Source organism: Dreissena polymorpha, chromosome 1 (assembly GCF_020536995.1).
Source record: "Dreissena polymorpha isolate Duluth1 chromosome 1, UMN_Dpol_1.0, whole genome shotgun sequence".
Taxonomy (NCBI): domain Eukaryota; kingdom Metazoa; phylum Mollusca; class Bivalvia; order Myida; family Dreissenidae; genus Dreissena; species Dreissena polymorpha.
In genome coordinates this window covers 209,047,818-209,067,292 of record NC_068355.1, presented here as the reverse complement: position 1 = coordinate 209,067,292, position 19,475 = coordinate 209,047,818, and the positions used below count along the sequence as shown (strand labels likewise).

At 36.4% G+C, this 19,475-nt stretch overlaps 1 protein-coding gene across 1 annotated transcript; it reads left to right on the top strand.

The window, feature by feature from the left end:
* The first annotated feature begins 12,262 nt into the window (after nt 1-12,262).
* LOC127867913 (uncharacterized protein DDB_G0279899-like) lies at nt 12,263-19,250 on the top strand. The gene is made up of 2 exons (XM_052409430.1): nt 12,263-12,754; nt 18,508-19,250. Exons 1-2 carry the CDS (start codon nt 12,423-12,425, stop codon nt 19,127-19,129), a joined length of 954 nt encoding a protein of 317 aa, XP_052265390.1. The 5' UTR covers nt 12,263-12,422; the 3' UTR covers nt 19,130-19,250.
* The last annotated feature ends 225 nt before the right edge of the window (nt 19,251-19,475 follow it).

Genomic DNA, 19,475 nt, shown 5'->3' with positions numbered 1-19,475 from the left:
ATGGACGGAGGTATCGACATGATTGAGGTTAGTTTCACCCAGTTTGAAGCATTCACTTTTAGGGATTGTTGTTCTTTTGGAAGGTTTGATATTTAAGGCCACAGTCTTTGTGGGTTGAAGAAGGTAACGTTCTTCATTTGCAAATGATAGGGACATGTTTATCATTAGCTGTACATCTGTGTGGTCTCTACCCATTAAACATACATCATCTGCGCACGCTGAGCTATTAGCGAGTACGGTGCCAATTCGCCCACCTCGTCCGGTGTCGGCTAACCTATCCAGTAAAGGATTGACGTAGAGCTTGTAGAGGTCCGTGGAGAGGATCCCTCCCTGACGTACTCCTTGTGATATATCGAAGGAACCACTTATTTGGGACCTATACTTGACCACGCTGGATGAGTTTTCATGCAAGGATTTCAAGAGGAGCCAATGACCGTCGTTTATACCTGCATGGTAGAGTCTGCGTAAAAGTTGGGAGTGGTCGACCACGTCGAACGCTGACTTGGCGTCTAAGAACACCACATGAGCAGAGGTTTTTAGGTCTGTACACTCGCGATAGTACTCTTCCAGGATAAAGGCAGCATTTAAGGGGGAGGACCCTGACGTGAAGCCTCGTTGTGAAGCGTTTTGCACTTTTAAAATACAGTCTTGAATTCTATTTCTTAAAATTGTCTCTATAATTTTGCACAAAGTAGGTAGTACTGTTATTCCTCTATAGTTCCCTACTTCAGATGGGACACCTTTCTTTTTAAAGACCGGGGTTAGGATACCTCTTTTCAAACAGGTAGGAATTTCTCGGTTATTGAAGATAATGTTGATGATTTCAAGAATACTAGTTCTTAAACTGTCCGGGCCAAATGCAACGTGCTCTATGTTAATACCAAAAATATCCGCCGCTTTACCTTTATGAATTGTTTTCAGGGCTTTTGTCAGTTCAGCAGATGTCACAGGAATCACAGGTGAGTTGGAGACGATATTGGTGATTGCGGATATCTCACATTGAACTTGACTCTGATAGGTTTTATCAAAATTGGTGTCATCTGAGTGTTGTGCTAAGTGCTCGAAGTGTGCTTTGAACCCCTCGAGAATACCATCTGTTCCTGAGTAGAGTGTTTCTCCTACATATAGATCTTCAACCACTTGTTTCAGGGTTCCTCTCTGTTTATTAATCAGTTTATAAAATAGTTTCTTGTCACATGATCTAGAGTTCATAATCTCTTGTTTCTCATCGCACAATTTCTTAGCGGCACTAACCCTACATAGTCGCCTAAATTCCTTCTTGGCGCTCTTTCTTTCAATGAATGTTTGGTCACACGGGTCAATCTTACTACCATTCGCTTTCCATAGTTTGTTATTATTCTGAGATTCTTTAAGGATTGAGATATTTCATTGTTCCATATTGCTAATTTGGGTTTAGTGTTTCTTGGTTTTTTCCTTTCTCCCTGTATTTCATGAGCTGCATGGCACATAATATTACAAATTTCAGTAACTGACTTTTCTATCGGTTGATTAATACGCGATCCACAATTATTGAGCTTTGAAGCAACGAGATCAGCATAATTTTGTTTATCAATTTTGTCCCACTTTACACTATTCATAATAGTTAATTTAGCCTTAGTACAGTCTCCTGATGGTTTTGCTGTGAGCTCAAGTTTTATAATAACTGTGATTGGCACGTGGTCAGAGACGTTTGACACTATTGGAAGAACTTCTTTATTTCTGTGTATAAAGTGGTTAGAGTTTGTCGCTAGAAAGTAATCTATTTCAGATTCAGACGCCCCACTTGGATGGAAGAACGTAGAGCCTACACATGTATATTCCAGTTGAAATTCATCTTATCTATGATCGCTCCGCCCACTAGAATTGATTTACCAATCAGCGATCGATTAATCGGGCGCACTCGTTAGCAACGACCTGTCCGCCATTTTCTAGACAAGCTACATGTTTAGGTTCACTTTTATTCCAACGAGTTTCTTTTGTTTTCCTCTTAAAAAAAAACGATTAAAATGGTTAAACGGTGTCAATGGGGATGATGTAACTCGGACAATCGATATCCTGACAGATTAGTTGGTGACATTGAATTTATTTCGAGAAATTCACGGTATGGGGATCCTCTCCCTTTCGTTGACTTCTGAAAATACGGGATTTGACGTCGATTTCATCGTTATTTCCCCTAAAAATTCGGACAGAGTCAATGTACGACTCATTAGCAAATTTAATTCATTGAATTCGTTGACGTAGAGAGCATCTATACGGCAAAAAATGTTCACCAAAATCATCGGGTATATCGCTTAAACGTATCATAGACATGTTCATCTGCATTACTTTACGAGAACTGAAACCCAGCATGAAGCCTAATTCATGCTGTGTTTTAATACTCTGATAGTAATGCACTTAATTGACATCATACATGTTATTTGAAGGTGACATGTGATATATTATCTTATTAACGGTATCTACACATTTGCACTCATGTGGTGTCACCAATAAACGCTTTTAATCCACACTAGGAGCTCGAATGCCTAGATCTCATTTTTTAAACGAGTTTCGTTTATTTTGTTCGGATTAAAAAACGGAAATGAAATATGGCAAAAACGGTGTAAAAAAGGTTAATGCAACTCTGACATTTGGTATCCAGAAAGATAAGTTAGATGAATTAAATTTATACCATTTACAACGCGGCAATGCGGTCTTGACAAGAGCGAGTGGAAGCTTCAAGAATTACCGAGATCCCCTTCATAGAACATTAATTTATTTCACAAACTTGAAATGTCATATAAGCAATAACTAAGCATTATTACGTATGTATTATGTCACGTGTGCATGTAAAATAATTGAGAGTTTTGGTACCCAATTCGTGTAACTTTACGAAATCCCCGTTAAAAATCGCGTTTCTGGGGTGTGTCAGAAACAAGTGAAAACCATTTTGTTATTATTTTAATAAAGACGTATCGATAAATGCTATTGTAAAAGAGTTATTATTACTGATATTAGTTAACCAATAAATGCGGTAACTTCGGGGAAGTCGGTACCTGCGCGAGCGTCTGATATTGATAGCCTTATTTATTTATAATAGCCTGACCGTATTCCATTTCGTACAACGCTAATTTTTGATAATGTCCAAACTTACTGTGTTGTTTTTGCGCTTTAAATTATAGGGATTGATAAATATCCCTATAAGCAATGTTTAATATGATTAATATCACTTTTATACGCAATAACATGAGGGATTGAGGTACCCACCCGGCGTCAGAAAGCGCGTAAAACTTCACCGAATTCCCAGTTATAATGCGCTATTTCGTGTCAAATACACGTTTAGGGGGGAATGTTTCGGTAATAATTCTGTTAAAAACACGGGTAAATACCGGTGAAGTGTTAATTTATTGCAAATACCACCATTACACGTAATAACGTGTTCGATTTCGGTAAGCGCGCAAGCGTTTGAGAGCGTGTTTAATGTACCGATTTACCCGTTATAAATAGCTGATGTTCTCTTTAATCGTATATTTTTTGCATGTGCAGAATAACTAAATGGCATCAACCCCTTTACACGTGTAATATGGTGTTAAACAAGTCCATAAAATCATCCGGAATATCGCGTAAATCTATATGCAGTCTATAGGCAAAGAAGCCATTTTGGTGTTAGCTTGTCTAGGTTTTCTTCCCGCTGAGCCACGTGATTAAGTATGCGGAGCGATCACTGATAAGGCGTCATGTCAATTGACATGACGCCTTATCTATGATCGCTCCGCCCACTAGAATTGATCCACCAATCAGCGATCGATTAATCGGGCGCACTCGATAGCAACGACCTGTCCGCCATTTTCTAGACAAGCTACATGTTTAGGTTCACTTTTATTCCAACGAGTTTCTTTTGTTTTCCTCTTTAAAAAACGATTAAAAATGGTTAAACGGTGTCAATGGGGATTATGTTACTCGGACAATCGATATCTTGAAAGATTAGTTGGTGACATTTAATTTATATCGTTTCCAAAGCCGAAAAGAGATCTTTAGAAGTGTAAGAGATGTATAAATACATGCGGTCGTCACCACGAACAACTGAACGTCAACACTGTCAAAGACAATTATAATATATTTTTATCGGATATACTAGCAGATTTAAATAGTTTATGTTATCGATCTGATTATCACATAATATATCACTTTTTTAAAAATAGTTTTATCAGTTACTAGGTCAGAAGCGAAGATCATCTGCATTACTTAAAGAGAAATAAAACCCATTATGAAGCCTATTTCATGCTGTGTTTTATTACTCTGATAGTAATGCACTTAATTGACATCATACATGTTATTTGAAGGTGACATGTGATATATTATCTTATTAACGGTATCTACACATTTGCACTAATGTGGTGTCACCAATAAACGCTTTTAATCCACACTAGGAGCTCGAATGCCTAGATCTCATTTTTTAAACGAGTTTCGTTTATTTTGTTCGGATTAAAAAACGGAAATGAAATATGGCAAAAACGATGTAAAAAGGGTTAATGCAACTCTGACATTTGGTATTCAGAAAGATAAGTTAGATGAACTAAATTTATACCATTTCCAACGCGGCAATGCGGTCTTGACAAGAGCGAGTGGAAGCTTCAAGAATTACCGAGATCCCCTTTATAGAACATTAATTTATTTCACAAACTTAAAATGTCATATAAGCAATAACTAAGCATTATTAAGTATGTATTATGTCACGTGTGCATGTAAACTAATTGAGAATTTAGGTACCCAATTCGTGTAATTTTACGAAATTACCGTTAAAAATCGCCTTTCTGTGTGTGTCAGAAACAAGTGAAAACCATTTTGTTATTATTTTAAGAAAGACGTATCCACAAATGCTATTGTAAAAGAGTTATTATTACTGATATTAGTTAACCAATTAATGCTGTAACTTCGGGGAAGTCGGTACCTGCGCGGGCGTCTCATATTGGTTGCCTTATTAATTTATAATAGCCTGACCGTATTCCATTTCGTACAACGCTAATTTTATATCAGACAATGTCCAAACTTACTGTGTTGTTTTTGCGCTTTAAATTATAGTGATTGATAAATGTCCCATAAGCAATGTTTAATATGATTAATATCACTTTTATACGCAATAACATGTGGGATTGAGGTACCCACCCGGCGTCAGAAAGCGCGTAAAACTTCACCGAAATCCCAGTTATAAAGCTCTATTTCGTGTCAAATACACGGGTAGGGGGGATGTTTCGGTAATAATTTTGTTAATAACACGGGTAAATACCGGTGAAGTGTTAATTTATTGCAAATACCACCATTACACGTAATAACGTGTTCGATTTCGGTAAGCGCGCAAGCGTTTGAGAGCCTGTTTAATGTACCGATTTACCCGTTATAAATAGCTGATGTTCTCTTTAATCGTATGTTTTTTGCATCTGCAGAATAACTAAATGGCATCAACCCCTTAACAAGTGCAATATGGTGTTAAACAAGTCCCTAAAATCATTCGGAATATCGCGTAAATCTATATGCAGTCTATAGGCAAAGAAGCCATTTTGGTGTTAGCTTGTCTAGGTTTTCTTCCCGCTGAGCCACGTGATTAAGTGGGCGGAGCGATCACTGATAAGGCGTCATGTCAATTCTGACAAGAGGGCACTTCTCCGCCCCCTATTTTTCAGCAGGAGGGCAGTTCTCCGCCCAATAAAAATCAGTGAGGGGGCTAATATCCGCCCAGTGAAAAATCGTTGAGGTGGCACATCTCCACGGGGGGGGGAGACTTTGGAGTCTCCAATTAAAAGTAGTAATATTTAACCACATGTGCACATTTTTGTGCCAAAATAAACCAGACACTGACCATTATGCAATTATATATGAATTATGCTATGAGAAAACAAGGTTAAATGTGTGTAAAATGTCATCCCACAGGCTTATCTGGGACTTCACTTTCCCCCTTAACAGGAAAGTCGCCCTTTAAATGAAATATTCATTTAAAGCTGAAAATGTCCCCTTATTAGCCTGTGCAGTTCTAGAAGAACGTTTTACGCAAATCAATTAAACTTCCTTTTCACAGAGCTTGGCTCAATTTAAGTACCCTTATAATATATACATTTGTTATGCTCCCCCAAAATTATTTTTTTGGGGGAAGCATATAGTCGCCGCTTCGTCTGTCCGAGTTTCCGTCCGTCCGTGCACAATTATTGTCCGGGCTATTTCTCAGCAACTAATGACCGGAATTCAATGAAACTTTATGGGAAGCTTCACTATCAAGAGGAGATGTGCATATTATCAGCGGGTTCTGGTCGGATGATTTTTCACAGAGTTATGGCCCTTTGAAATTTTCCATTAACTGTACATATAGTGCAATTCTTGTCCGGGCTATTTCTCAGCAACTAATGATTGGAATTCAATGAAACATTATGGGAAGCTTTACTACCAAGAGAAAATATGCATATTATCAGCCGGTTCTCGTCGGATGATTTTTCACAGATTTATGGCCCTTTGAAATTTTCCATTGTACATGTACTGCAATTCTTGTCTGAGCTATTTCTCAGCAACTTATTACGGAAATCCAATGGAACACTATGGGAAGCTTCACTACAAACAGGAGATGTGCATATTATCAGCCGGTTAAATTCGGATGATTTTATACAGAGTTATGGCCCTTTGAATTTTTCTATAAACTGTACATATAGTGCAATTCTTGTTCGGGCTAATTCTCTCCAACTACTGACTGGAATTCAATGAAGCTTTATGGGAAGCTTAACTACCTTAAGGAGATGATCATGTTATTTGTGGGTTCTGGTTAGATAATTTATTTAGAGAGTAATGGCCCTTTGAAATTTTTAAGTTGCTAAACCATTCATCTTATTATTTTTCCAAAGTTATGCCCCTCAAGACGTTTTCTTTTATCTGAATATATAGTGCAATATTGTGACAAAAAAACCTTTGGGGAGCATCATCTGTCTCCGACGGTTTCTTGTTTTCATAGGCCATACAATTTTTATTCTTTGGTTAATGCAAATTTTAGGTTGAGTTCGGTCATAATAGGAGGAAATACAATAACAAATACATGTAGTTTTTCATAGGAGGTCCAAAATATGTATATGAAAATAGGATTTGGTAATCTAGAAAAGTAACACAGATAGTTTCTGTGACTTTACAAAAGAGTTTCTTTTATGTATTAAGTAAACCTAGGCAATATCTACTGATATAAATATAGTTCTTTCCCACAGTCATATCTGACTTTTGTGACCTTTAAATTATAAGAAATACTGATGGTTTTCAAACAAAAATCACATTATTTCACACTAAATATTTGCATGTAATATTTAAGCTAGAAACATGTTTAAATGTGACTGACTTTAGAAAACATACCCTAAAAATTAATATAACTTATTTTAATGACTGGGGTACAACAAATGTGAAAATGATTTGTAATAATAATGCATCAACTTATTCAAGCTTGATGGTCAATCAAAACACTGTTTAAATAAAACTTTTGCCGAGTACCAATTTATCCAGAAAGGTAATGTTTGGTATCAATTACTGTAACCACAGTAAGAGCATTAAATAACACCATTAAAACCAATCCAATTATACCATTCATTTTCAAGCACATACACATGTGCTCACAAATTTCTTGGACTTAATATTTTCCTAATCAAAACACCAACACAGATTTTCTCGGACGTAGGCAGCGAAAAATATCAATCCTACGGTGTCAATCAGTTGACGTTTATGCCTCTTTCCATGTCCAAATAATCCAATCAAATCATAGTTTCTATTTTTCAAAGCAAAATCTGGCAAATATTGACGATTACTGTTTTTAAGAATTTCAGGAACACAAAATTAATGTTTGCAGTCTTTTTTAGAGGTATACGTCAATTTAATTTTGACATGTGTAAGACATATACCCATTACTGTATCAAATACGGCAGATTTTTCTCAAAACCATTGGTTTTACTGGTTCCAACCTGTTTGCAAAGTGAACTTTTGAAATTGTGATTTTGAAAATTGTGCATGATGAATAATTTTAATATTGTCGGCACATTGGCAGCAAAAGATTTGTTTTTGAGTCAATAAAAACAAAAGATTCGAAAACCAAATGTTTTTTATTGCAGAGTATGTAATCTGAAAGCACAAAAACCAATTGCTATACTGGAATAGGGTAAATAAGATACAAGCATATTATACTGTTCACTTAATATGAGGCTGGCATTTATCTCATGAAACACTTTGATAAAAAGTAATTAAGTCAATGTATTCAAGTCATTAATCACTTGCTTATACAAAAATGGAGTAATTCCAGCGTGCAATTCATGCTTACAGAGTTCACAAGGATCTGGTAAATGATGGCAAGACACAACTCTCTTTTAGTAAAAGGTAATTTGAAATTCAAATTAGCTTTGTATTTATGTTTTATTTGCATATCCAATCGCTTTTTTCATCAATCTTTGTGTAGGACCATAATCTCATGTCACAGACCTGAAATATAACTTCAACCTACAACATTTTGCCAACAGGCAGTGCAAATATTGACCCCAGGGGCATGATTTGAAAAAAAGTAAATGGAAGCACACTGTACAATGTTACAGCTCTATTATTACACCTTTTGGCCGTTTAGTGTTTCAGAAAACATAATGAATATTGTAATATACATGTCTTTATAAATTATGTAAACATGCGGGATTGCCAGTTATTACTTTACAGGTCTTCATAAATCAGGTCACACCTGGAGCGTGGCCAGTTTTGACCCCAGGTAAATGGTCTCATCAAACCACCAACTATTTTATTCCTGATCATTTCCATTTCAGAGAACATATGTTAGTAATTTACTTTTGAAAGCTATTTAAACAAGAGTTCCGTGGTCGGAGACATATCCCCCCCCCCCTCCAAAAGGGCTTTGAACTAGTGACCCTGATTTCAATAGGGGTCATTACTGTCCAAAGCAAATGCACATGTGAAGTATCAAGCCAATCGGTCAAGTCGTTGACGAGTTGATCAGAAACTATTTTTATACTTATTGTGACAGTGACATTGGCCTTTGACCTGTTGACTCCAATTTCAATAGGGGTAATCTACTGTCCAAGGTCAATCCACATGTGAAGTATAAACCCGATTGGTCAATTTGTTGACGAGTTATTGATCAGAAACGAACTGGTCTACCGACAGACTGACAGACGGACAGACTAACCGACATCCAGCAAAACAATATACCCCCTTTTCTTCGACGGGGGGCACATCATAAGGAGACCCATGATGCTTGATCAGTTTTTATGCAGGAGGCATTATTTGAACAATATCTGATTTGACCTCTATATCATGTTACACACCAAGTATTGTACACTTGACCTTTGCAGATTTTTACATTTATTTTTTGTGTAAGCCTAAATAAGGTGGCCTCTTGGGTTTGGCCAAATTTGAGTCCACGGACATGATAAGAACCTTTTTAATAGAGGACTACTATTGAATGTTTCACGCCAAATTTTCAACCTGTAACCCTTGCATTTTCAGATATTTTTTGAAGTTATTTACTTAAAATACAAGTCTATATTAATTATGTGACTTAGTGGCATTATTTGTAAATCTTTGTAGAGGGCCAGTAGATTAAATTGTACAAACAAAATATAAAACCTCTCAGCCTTGCAGTTTCAGAGCAACAGATTTTTTAAGTTTGCACTTTTTAAATTAATCCCTTTAAAATCTTTTTCAGGAGAACTAAAGATCTTGTGTCTGATTAAAGCCAACCGAGTTGATGTTGGTATATTTTCCCATTTTTGTTATGTGTCGCAAAAAAGTGATTTTGAGTCAAAAGGCGATGGTATTTATGTCAGTGTGCAAACAAATTGGTCAAAATCGGTCAAGAAATGCCCAAAGTCAGTACGAAGATAGGGCTTTTCAATTGCTGTCCATGTACAGAAATGATTTAAATTTAAACACGCGCGGTCACATGTAAAACCACGTGATTCGCTTGAGGCATGGACTCGCCTGAATAATGAAAACAAATGCACAGACTCGGAGCACAGGTGTTGGGCGCGTGGCCAAGTCACTTAAAGTTTAAACACTATCAATATTTCATAAAACAACATTTTTCATCATTTTGACCAAAAAAAAATCTTATATATATTATATAGAAGGTAGGAATCTCTTGACACAGGAAAAGCACCTACATCAACATGTTCAAGTTTTTAAGCTAGTTGTTAGTTGATAAACTCGTATGTGTTTATTGTACTAATGTGGATTATGTTTCATAGCTGGGGTATTTCGAAAGTTTTACTCTTGTAAAAATCGGCACTGAACGTTCGGTCAGACGAGAGCCGACCTAGCATTTCTACGAGTTCAAGAAGTGTTTTCTAGTAGTTTATGTGGGCAAGTAGCCGTTCGTGGTCATTTTTCGTCACGATGCAATCTTTCCCTACAATATGGTTCATAGTTTACCAAAATCGTCCGCCATTTAGGCACTTAATGGCTTAAACATGTTGATGTAGGTGATTTTTCTGTGTCAAGAGATACCTACCTTGTATATATATGTATATAATATATTAGAACTGTTTGTTTTGTCCAAATGATGAAAAATGTTGGTTTATTACACATTGATAGTTTTTAAGTGACTTGACCACGCGCCCAACACCTGTGATTTAATAGTTCTTCTCTGTTTTGAAAAGCGTGGAAGTGGAAATCACGTGAAATTGGCGCTCACGTGACCCAAATCGTGAATACGTCACAGGTTAATACTAGTCTTGAGGATTCCGTTATGTACATGATTAGGTTTCGTATTTTTGATGCTTTTGGCATCTTTTGGCAAAATCAGTATGGAAGAGTTAAGCTTAAGAATGTATCTGACGAATACTAATAAATTCTGGTCAGTTGAGAAAACCAAATTGTTGTGAGAAATATCAACTCGGCCGACTTTAAAGTCAAATATAAAAATCTTTAAGGCTATGAAATCAAATCTGCCTCAGGCCTTTTTCTATAAAATTAGAGGATCAAATCATGCCAGTGTTTATTTTAACAGTAATTGCACTTTTATTGGGTGTCCCAATATAAGCCAGGGGCGGATCCAGGATTTCTGGTTAGGGGGGGGGGGGTATTTAAAGATTTGCTAGGGGTCCTGCTAGGGGGTTCAAGGGGTCGAAGCCCCCCTTAAGCTCCACGATTTTAGTGATTTTGAAGACATTGACAACCACTTCTCGAGCATGTCACGCCTTATATACTTGTATCAAAGTACCTTTTTGTAATGCCAAAAAAGTGCATAGTTTATCTTTAGGTAGTCCAGGGGGCGAAGCCCCCCGGAAGCTTCACGATTTTAATGATTCTGAAGGCTTTGATAACCACTTCTCGAGCATGTCACGCCTTATATACTTTCATCAAAGTACCTTCTTATAATGCCAAAAAAGTGCATAGTTTATCGTTAAGGGAGCCTGGGGGGGGGGGCAAAGCCCCCCGGAAGCTTCACGATTTTAAAGATTTTGAAGGCTTTGAAAACCGCTTCTCAAGCATGTCACGCCTTATATACTTTCATCAAAGAACCTTCTCATAATGCCAAAAAGTGCATAGTTTATAGTTTTGGGGGTCCAGGGGTGCGAATCCACGATTTTAGTGATTTTGAAGGCTTTGACAAGTTTAAATATCGTAGCTGTCGTTCTCAAACCTCGTAGCTCCAAACTTTTCAAAATATTTTTTTCGTCTTTTCCGAATATATGAAGTCTGGCGCGTGTTTTGTGCTATATCTCGTAGCTCTACGCCAATCAGAGCCTTTGAAAAAGCCACGTGACGTGACGAAATGTTGTCGAATGATTGTTGGCTTTTTTCCCGGCGAAAAGTCGTAGCGACGCCATTTCACTTATGGGTACGTCGTTTCGTTTGGACAAATTTGACAAAAACGTTTTTAGAATTTTTTTTATTTGCAACTACGAGGTTTCCTATATGAGACGGTTTTTTCTCTCTTCTGAAAAGTTGACATTTTGTAGCTACGAGGTTTGAGAACGACAGCGACGATATGTGATTAAGATCAAGTTAAGTGTGAAACATCAAATGAGTTGACTTTACTTTGGGGACTTGAGTTGGGGAGGGTACGCCTCGCCTCGTCCGCCCCCCCCTCCCCCCCCCCCCTGGATCCGCCTATGTAAGCTGTGTTAAATATCAGTAAAGAGAAATCTAGATTATACACTGCTGTGTTAGCTTATGTAACACTCAACTATCATGCATGTACAAGTTTATCTCAACATGATAACAAGAGTTTATTAGTTTAAATGATCAAAGTTCATGGTAGACGAACTGAATGCTTAAAAATAAGTACTGCAAATGTGTTATTAATGAGAAAAAATAAGCAACATATCAAGAAGTTAATAACAGTGATCGATAACTATTTCATGTGAGTAAAAGGTGCATTATTAACCATTCAGAAAATAGGAAGTTTGGAACACTTTTGAGTTTTCAACAAAATGGCGACTACTTTCAGTTCAGTTGATAAAAGCTCTGATTTGGTGAAGGACTACTGTTGTGGAGCCTGCAAAAGTAGAAGTATCGAAGAAATTGCAGAGATTTACTGTGAAACATGTCTGAAATGTTTTTGTGGAAAATGCATTTATCATCATAGTCAATTATATGCTGACCATATCACTTATGGGAGAGGAGACATAAACAAGTGGCCTATCACTAAGAAAATGGAAGATTTTCTATACAAGTGTGAGATCCACAAAGACAAAAAACTTAAAATGTTTTGTAAGGACCATAGTCAGCCATGTTGCACTAACTGTGCATTCCTAAATCACAGGTAAGTAAAGCAATGATTGAAATATTGTTGTGGTATCAGGAAAACATGTTTCAAACATACTCTTGACAAGAATACATCACGTCTTATGTTAATTCATAATTGAACAAAACAACATATGGCTTAACTGTGCAAAACTATTTTGACAAGTGAGGTCTCAATAGCACAATACAATACAAGCAATGAAGACAATAAAAAAAACATTAGGCCAAGATTCCTCACAACACTCGGAATCGTAATGTTGATTAAGAGAACATGCTTAAATTTATATCAGGGGCATGATGTGAACTAGACCAATCACATTTATGCCTGATAAGAACTTTTTTACACAGATTTGGTAGTTCAGCTTTAAGAACTCGCCCATTCATTAGCTTTATAATACTTCATATATATGTTTAATGTTCAAACCTCATTTTATAGTTAAGATATGCCATGGACAGCATTTCAGCAAGAACAGCCACATGGGAAACACATGTGAAATTATTAAAGCAGAAGTAATGGTTCTTATGCACTGCAATTCTTATTAATTCATACTTTCATATTAAGTTTGACTTTGATAGTAACTACTGATAATTTTCAAGATAGGATCCAAACAAAACTAAACAAGGGCTGTTTGTAAAACATGCATGCCCCCCATATGGGCTGTCAGTTGTAGTGGCAGCCATTGTGTGAATACGTTTTTTGTCACTGTGACCTTGACCTTTGACCTAGTGACCTGAAAATTAATAGGGGTCATCTGTCAGTCATGATCTATGTACCAATGAAGTTACATGATCCTAGGCATAAGCATTCTTGAGTTATCATCCGGAAACCATTTTACTATTTCAAGTCACTGTGACCTTGAACTTTGACCTAGTGACCTGAAAATCAATAGGGGTCATCTACCAGTCATTATCAATGTATTATGCAGTTTTATGATCCTAGTTGTAAGCGTTCTTGAGTTATCGTCCGGAAACCATTTTATTGTTTCGAGTCACTGTGACCTTAACCTTCGACCTAGTGACCTGAAAATCAATTGGGGTCATTTGCCAGTCATGATCTATGTACCTATGAAATTTCATGATCCTAGGCGTAAGCATTCTTGAGTTATCATCCGGAAACCATTTTACTACATCCGGAAACCATTTTAATATTTCGAGTCACTGTGACCTTGACCTTTGACATAGCGAAATGAAAATCAATAGGGGTCATCTACCAGTCATGATCAATGTACCTATGAAGTTTCATGATCCTAGGCGTAAGCATTCTTGAGTTATCATCCGGAAACCATTGTACTATTTCGAGTCACTGTGACCTTGATATTTGACCTAGTGACCTGAAAATCAATAGGTGTCATCTGCCAGTCTTGATCAATGTACCTTTGAAGTTTCATGACCCTAGGCCTGAGCGTTCTTGAGTTATCATCCGGAAACCATCTGGTGGACGAACCGACGGACCGACAGACCGACGGACCAACCGACATGTGCAAAACAATATACCCTTTCTTCTTCGAAGGGGGGGGGAGCATAAATATAAAAACTACTGAAAGGCAATAAGTCTAAAAATATAAAAAGCAACAATCACAGTTCTTGTGAACTTCACATCCCCTCAACAAGATCTACCTACCTATGACATTTCAAGTTGAAGGTCAAAATGAGCAATAACTCTTAAAACAGGTTATCAGGAGTAATGATACTCTCTCATAGATTAAATCATTCGCTATAGGTCGTACTCAACGTGTTGCTCTAGATGGAGAATTATCATCCGAGGTACAAGTGACATCTGGGGTACCACAAGGGTCTGTGCTTGGTCCGTTACTCTGTCTTCTCTATATAAATGACTTACCTAAATCTATTACTTGTCAAGTTCACTCATTTGCAGATGACACTGCCGTTTATCTAACAATCAACAATATGCATGACTGCCATACTCTACAAGAAGATCTAGATAGACTAATGAAATGGGAACATCTTTGGGACATTGAGTTCAACCCAAGTAAATGCCAATTTTAAACATAACCAGAAATAAATAAAAAAATCTCTTTTAATTACAGACACCATGGAAAAATATTAGAAACTGATGACAATGCAAAATACTTAGGTGTGGACATCTCAAAAGACCTTTCCTGGAACACCCATATAAATAGAATTACAAATAACGCTAACAAATCTCTTGGTTTTTTACGCAGGAACATACAGACAAGAAATTCCAATATTCGCCAGCTGGCATACAAAACAATAGTTAGACCACAGGTTGAATATGCCTTTTCCGTATGGAGTCCTCACACATTACAAAATTTACAAAAAAATGAAAATGTACAGCGTCGAGCAGTCCGCTGGGTCAAGCATAATTATTCTCCTTTTGACAGTGTCACATCCATGCAACAGGAACTTGGTTGGCAGACCTTACAAGACAGACGAAATGACACTTAATTAATAATCTTTTTCAAAAGTGTTTTAGTGGCCGTGCCCCTACCATCATATGTCAAGCGACCCACCAGATTCACTCGTCACATGCACCCCATCTCTTAGAGACAGATCCATACCTCTGCACATTATTATAAGTTTTCATTTTTCCCAAGTGCTATTGTGATGTGGAACAACCTCCCAGCCACTACAGTGTTACATCCTGATCTTGAAGGGTTTAAGCGGTCCCTGCTTTCCCTTCTGCCCCTTGAACTCCGAGACACATGTTTTTATCAGTTTTTTAACTTAAAATCACTTCACCATGCATGATAAATCTAACATACTTTTATCTTTCTCACTTTTAACATTTTTATCTTTGCACTGACTGCGCACCTGTCAAAAATACCCGCAAGGGAAGTTTTACAGTATAGATAGATAGATGATCCTTACGCTCTTTCTACCTTGTCAATGGGATCAATCTACCTATGAAACTTCAAGATGATATGTCATTTACTGTTCAATATGTGCTCTTGGCAAAAATAACCAACTGTGACATCAACAATGATGCCAGACAGACAACTTAACATATGTGTTGTGCAGGATGTACAAATATGTTCTAAGCTGGGGCTATTTCTTTGGAACAATCAATGTTAATCTTTAAGGCATGCCCATAGATGCTTAGCATCTAGTGCTCAAATGGGGCGAACAATTTCTTTGGGGTGTGTGGGCTGGTCAAAATTTTAAAAGCCGGGCAGTTTCGGGTTTGGTCGGGTCCACATTTTTAGTAGGTTATTAAAAAATGAAACTAAATGGCTTGAATGCATCCCATATTCTAACATTAGTCAAAGCAGAGTTTTATGATTAAATCACATTTTTAAAAGCAAATTTAAAGAATTGAAGGTCCTTCCCTTTAAAAGCATTTACTTGCTAAACATTGAAGCACAGCAAAAACAACAATCTTTCAAAAAGATATCCACCATTTATCATTCGTGCAAGGCTCGTAAATTCAGTTTAAACATAAAAGTATACAGACTTGATTAGAAAAGCACACATAACGTATGCAGTGTTCAACACTTTGGTTGTCCGTGACAAGCATAAAAAGGTCCAGACAAGTCAAAAACTAGTCTGCTAGTCTGAGTGAAGTTGCAAAATTGAAGGTATTTTTTTTCTCTAGTAAAGAAGCAAAAAATCAAGTTGTTTGGCTCGTATCAAAACTTTATGTTGACATTGAAATAAAAAACACAAGGTATTCAGATACGCACTACACTGTGCTGTGTACAAGGGAGTATAATCACATAGGTCAATGCAACATAGCTGCAGTTAGTTCCATTATGTTTTTAAAAACGTCATTCAAGCGTTCGGTTTATTTAAAACATTTTATATGTATTTCAATATAAATTCAAATAAAAGTTAAGAAGTACATGTGTCGAAAAGTCGAAAAATGCGAAATAAGCCAGATATTTAATTCTGAAATCGAAAATAACTGAACAGTCGAATTCGCCAGCATGTATAGCATGCATGTACGATGTCAATCATAATTTAGTTTAACGGTTCATTTTAAATTCTTGCAATGATATATATTCATACGACACATGAACACTAACTCTGATCCTAATAAAAAGACGAATGGTTCGGTTATTGTTGGAAAATATGCACGAAATATCTTCGTCACAATCGGCTCGGGGTGCTTATTTGTCTTTGCTGCATTTTATTAAATTCGTCTTCAATGTGTACTTTTTCTTGCCTATTTTGTGTTATTGTAACATATTTTATCAATATATTACAATTTAGCACGTATAAAAAATCGTATAATCTCGCTTTAAGATATATTATAGAGTAGAGTATTCAGTAGAGTATAGATTACAATATCAGTACTGTAATTATGTTTCAATGATTTGTTTTATTTAATTGAAAGATTGAGAGACCACATAAAGATACATGCTTGGGCCATGCTTCTATTTATGTGTTTTAATATTATTGAAAAGTTACATTGTATATTTTATTGCATTTTAAGGTCAGGCAGGACTTTTTTGTATGCACAATAGGACAACAGGTTTAAAAAAATAATGTTGAGGCCAGCTGTTATAGGATATTATTACACTTGTGCTTGTTTAATAATGATATTTATAACATATGCTTAACCACCAACCTGTCTGACTTAAAAATGTTCATCAAAACCTATGGACAAAGATAAGTAGCCAATAGTTTTTTGGATTTCTCTCAATTGAAATAATGATATGTTAGGATTACTTATTAGGGTCTAGGGAAATTTCTTCAACAAATCAGACCTGGTGAAGAAAGCTTCATCCCCCCTCCCAAAATAAATAAATAAATAAAACACTGTCTAACAAGTATTTAGCTTCTCTTCCTTTAAAGTTTCATAACGCTGTTTTAAAATTAAGTCAGTCAGTCTAGTAAATGAGCAAGTTCACTTAAAAAAAAATCACCATGTTTTAGTCCAAACTTCTCTTCACTTGTCTACAAAGACAACGATTTTTTCACTTCATAATAAAGTACCCGTAAAAGGTTTAAATAACTTTCCCAGTTGAAGAAAAACTACAAAATTCCCAATTGCAGTCTAATAAAATCCCAAAAGGAATGATAAGTTCGTCAATATTGTTCCAAAAGTGCATTGCCTGCAAGTTAACAATTAAAATGAGCACTGAGACTGAACATATCAAGCCAAAATGAATGTAAATCAATATTTGAGTTGATTTGTGCTATTGAAACCAAGCAATTAAAAAGACCCATGATTCCGAATTGGGAGATTTCACGACACGAATTTTCCAAATTTCAGGGTTTTTGGCGCTAATTTTTTCCAATTGGTATGGTACAAGTACTTTTCACAATTGGGGAAGAAAAATCGCTGAAAGAATAAATAAAAGCTCAATTCAAGGTTTTTGATGCGTCTATAAAATTTATTTATTTTAAATTGGCAAGAAAAACAATGCTGAACATGACTTAGAATGCAATGAAATAATACAAATTAGCTGCACTGATTAAATCAAGCTTCAGTTAAACCATGAGTTTAAACATTTCTAAACTAGTAACTCGAGCCTGTATCTCTGTCAAAACAATTAGAACAATATTTTCTGCATTTTTTCCCATCTTTTTTTTAAAGAACATGTTTAAGCTATACTTAGTTCAGGATTTAAACAGCTTTTTTATTTAGTTGATACAAGTCGAAAATATGTTGTAAAACTTTCAATCTGCAAGAAACAAAATAATAATGTAACCAATGATTTTGTAAATAAACAGCAATGTCTTAAATATAAACAATGAGCATGTATTTGTCAGTCGTTAACTGTTTATTTAATGATATCTTTTTCGTCACTTTTAATCAAATAATGTATGAATGTTCACTTGTTTCAGACTATGCAAGGAAGTAACCCTTATTTCTGAGTCACGCAAAACCAATCTGTCAGACTTACATGAATTGTCTTACAAGATTAAGACCATTCTGAAAGAACTGAAGAATCTTCACAATACAAAACAGACCATCTTTCAGGCTGTTGAGGGATCATACAGTAAAAGACTACAAGAAGTCAGAGATGTGCGACAGAAAATAAATTCTGCTCTGGACAAGCTTGAAATGGCTACACTGAAAGAACTGGATGATGTGAGGACATCTCTACAAGCTGATCTCAAGACTGATGTAGAGAACTACAATAAACTGATGGATGACCTAGAGCTTCTTAGTGAAGCTGTGCAGGAGCTTGCAGATAGGAGGATTGGAGAAATGGCCTTCATAGCCAGCAGGAAATGTCTGGACAAGATAAAGGAGTCTCAAGTATATCTGAAAAAGACTTCTTTGAAGTTTGACAATTCAATAGCAAGCAAAGCAAATACAGACATTGAACAGTATTTGAACAAACAGTTTGGTATTGGGAAGATTTTACATAGAGCAGTGCAGGGAAACGCCAATCATCCATTTACAGTAACAAAGAAGTGCGAGTATGATCTGAAAATACCAACTGATGGTAGATACAGTTAAAGCATATGCATCTGTTTTATCTCAAGTGATAATATCCTTGTTGCTGACTTCAACAATAAGCGAGTGAAGCTCCTGAACCAGCAGTACAAAGTGATCAGCCACTGTGATGTGCCTGTTTCTAAAGGGGAAATTTATCAGATAAGTGCATATGAGGTGGCTGTTACTGTGGATGAAGGGGTGCAGTTCATCTCTGTAAATAATGGTCAGCTTGTTAAAGGCAGGAAACTTCAGTTTCAGCACAAGTGTGCTGGCATTGCCCATTATGCAGGCAACTTGTTTGTCACATCCGAAACTGCTCTGTACCAGTACACTATGACTAGAGCACTTGTAAAAAAGATATATGAGG

Bases quoted from the DNA above. Each gene is read 5' to 3' on its own strand.
- LOC127867913 (XM_052409430.1), top strand. From the start codon at position 12,423: ATGGCGACTACTTTCAGTTCAGTTGATAAAAGCTCTGATTTGGTGAAG. The intron at 12,755-18,507 runs GTAAGTAAAGCA...CACTTGTTTCAG, and splicing joins TGTGCATTCCTAAATCACAG to ACTATGCAAGGAAGTAACCC.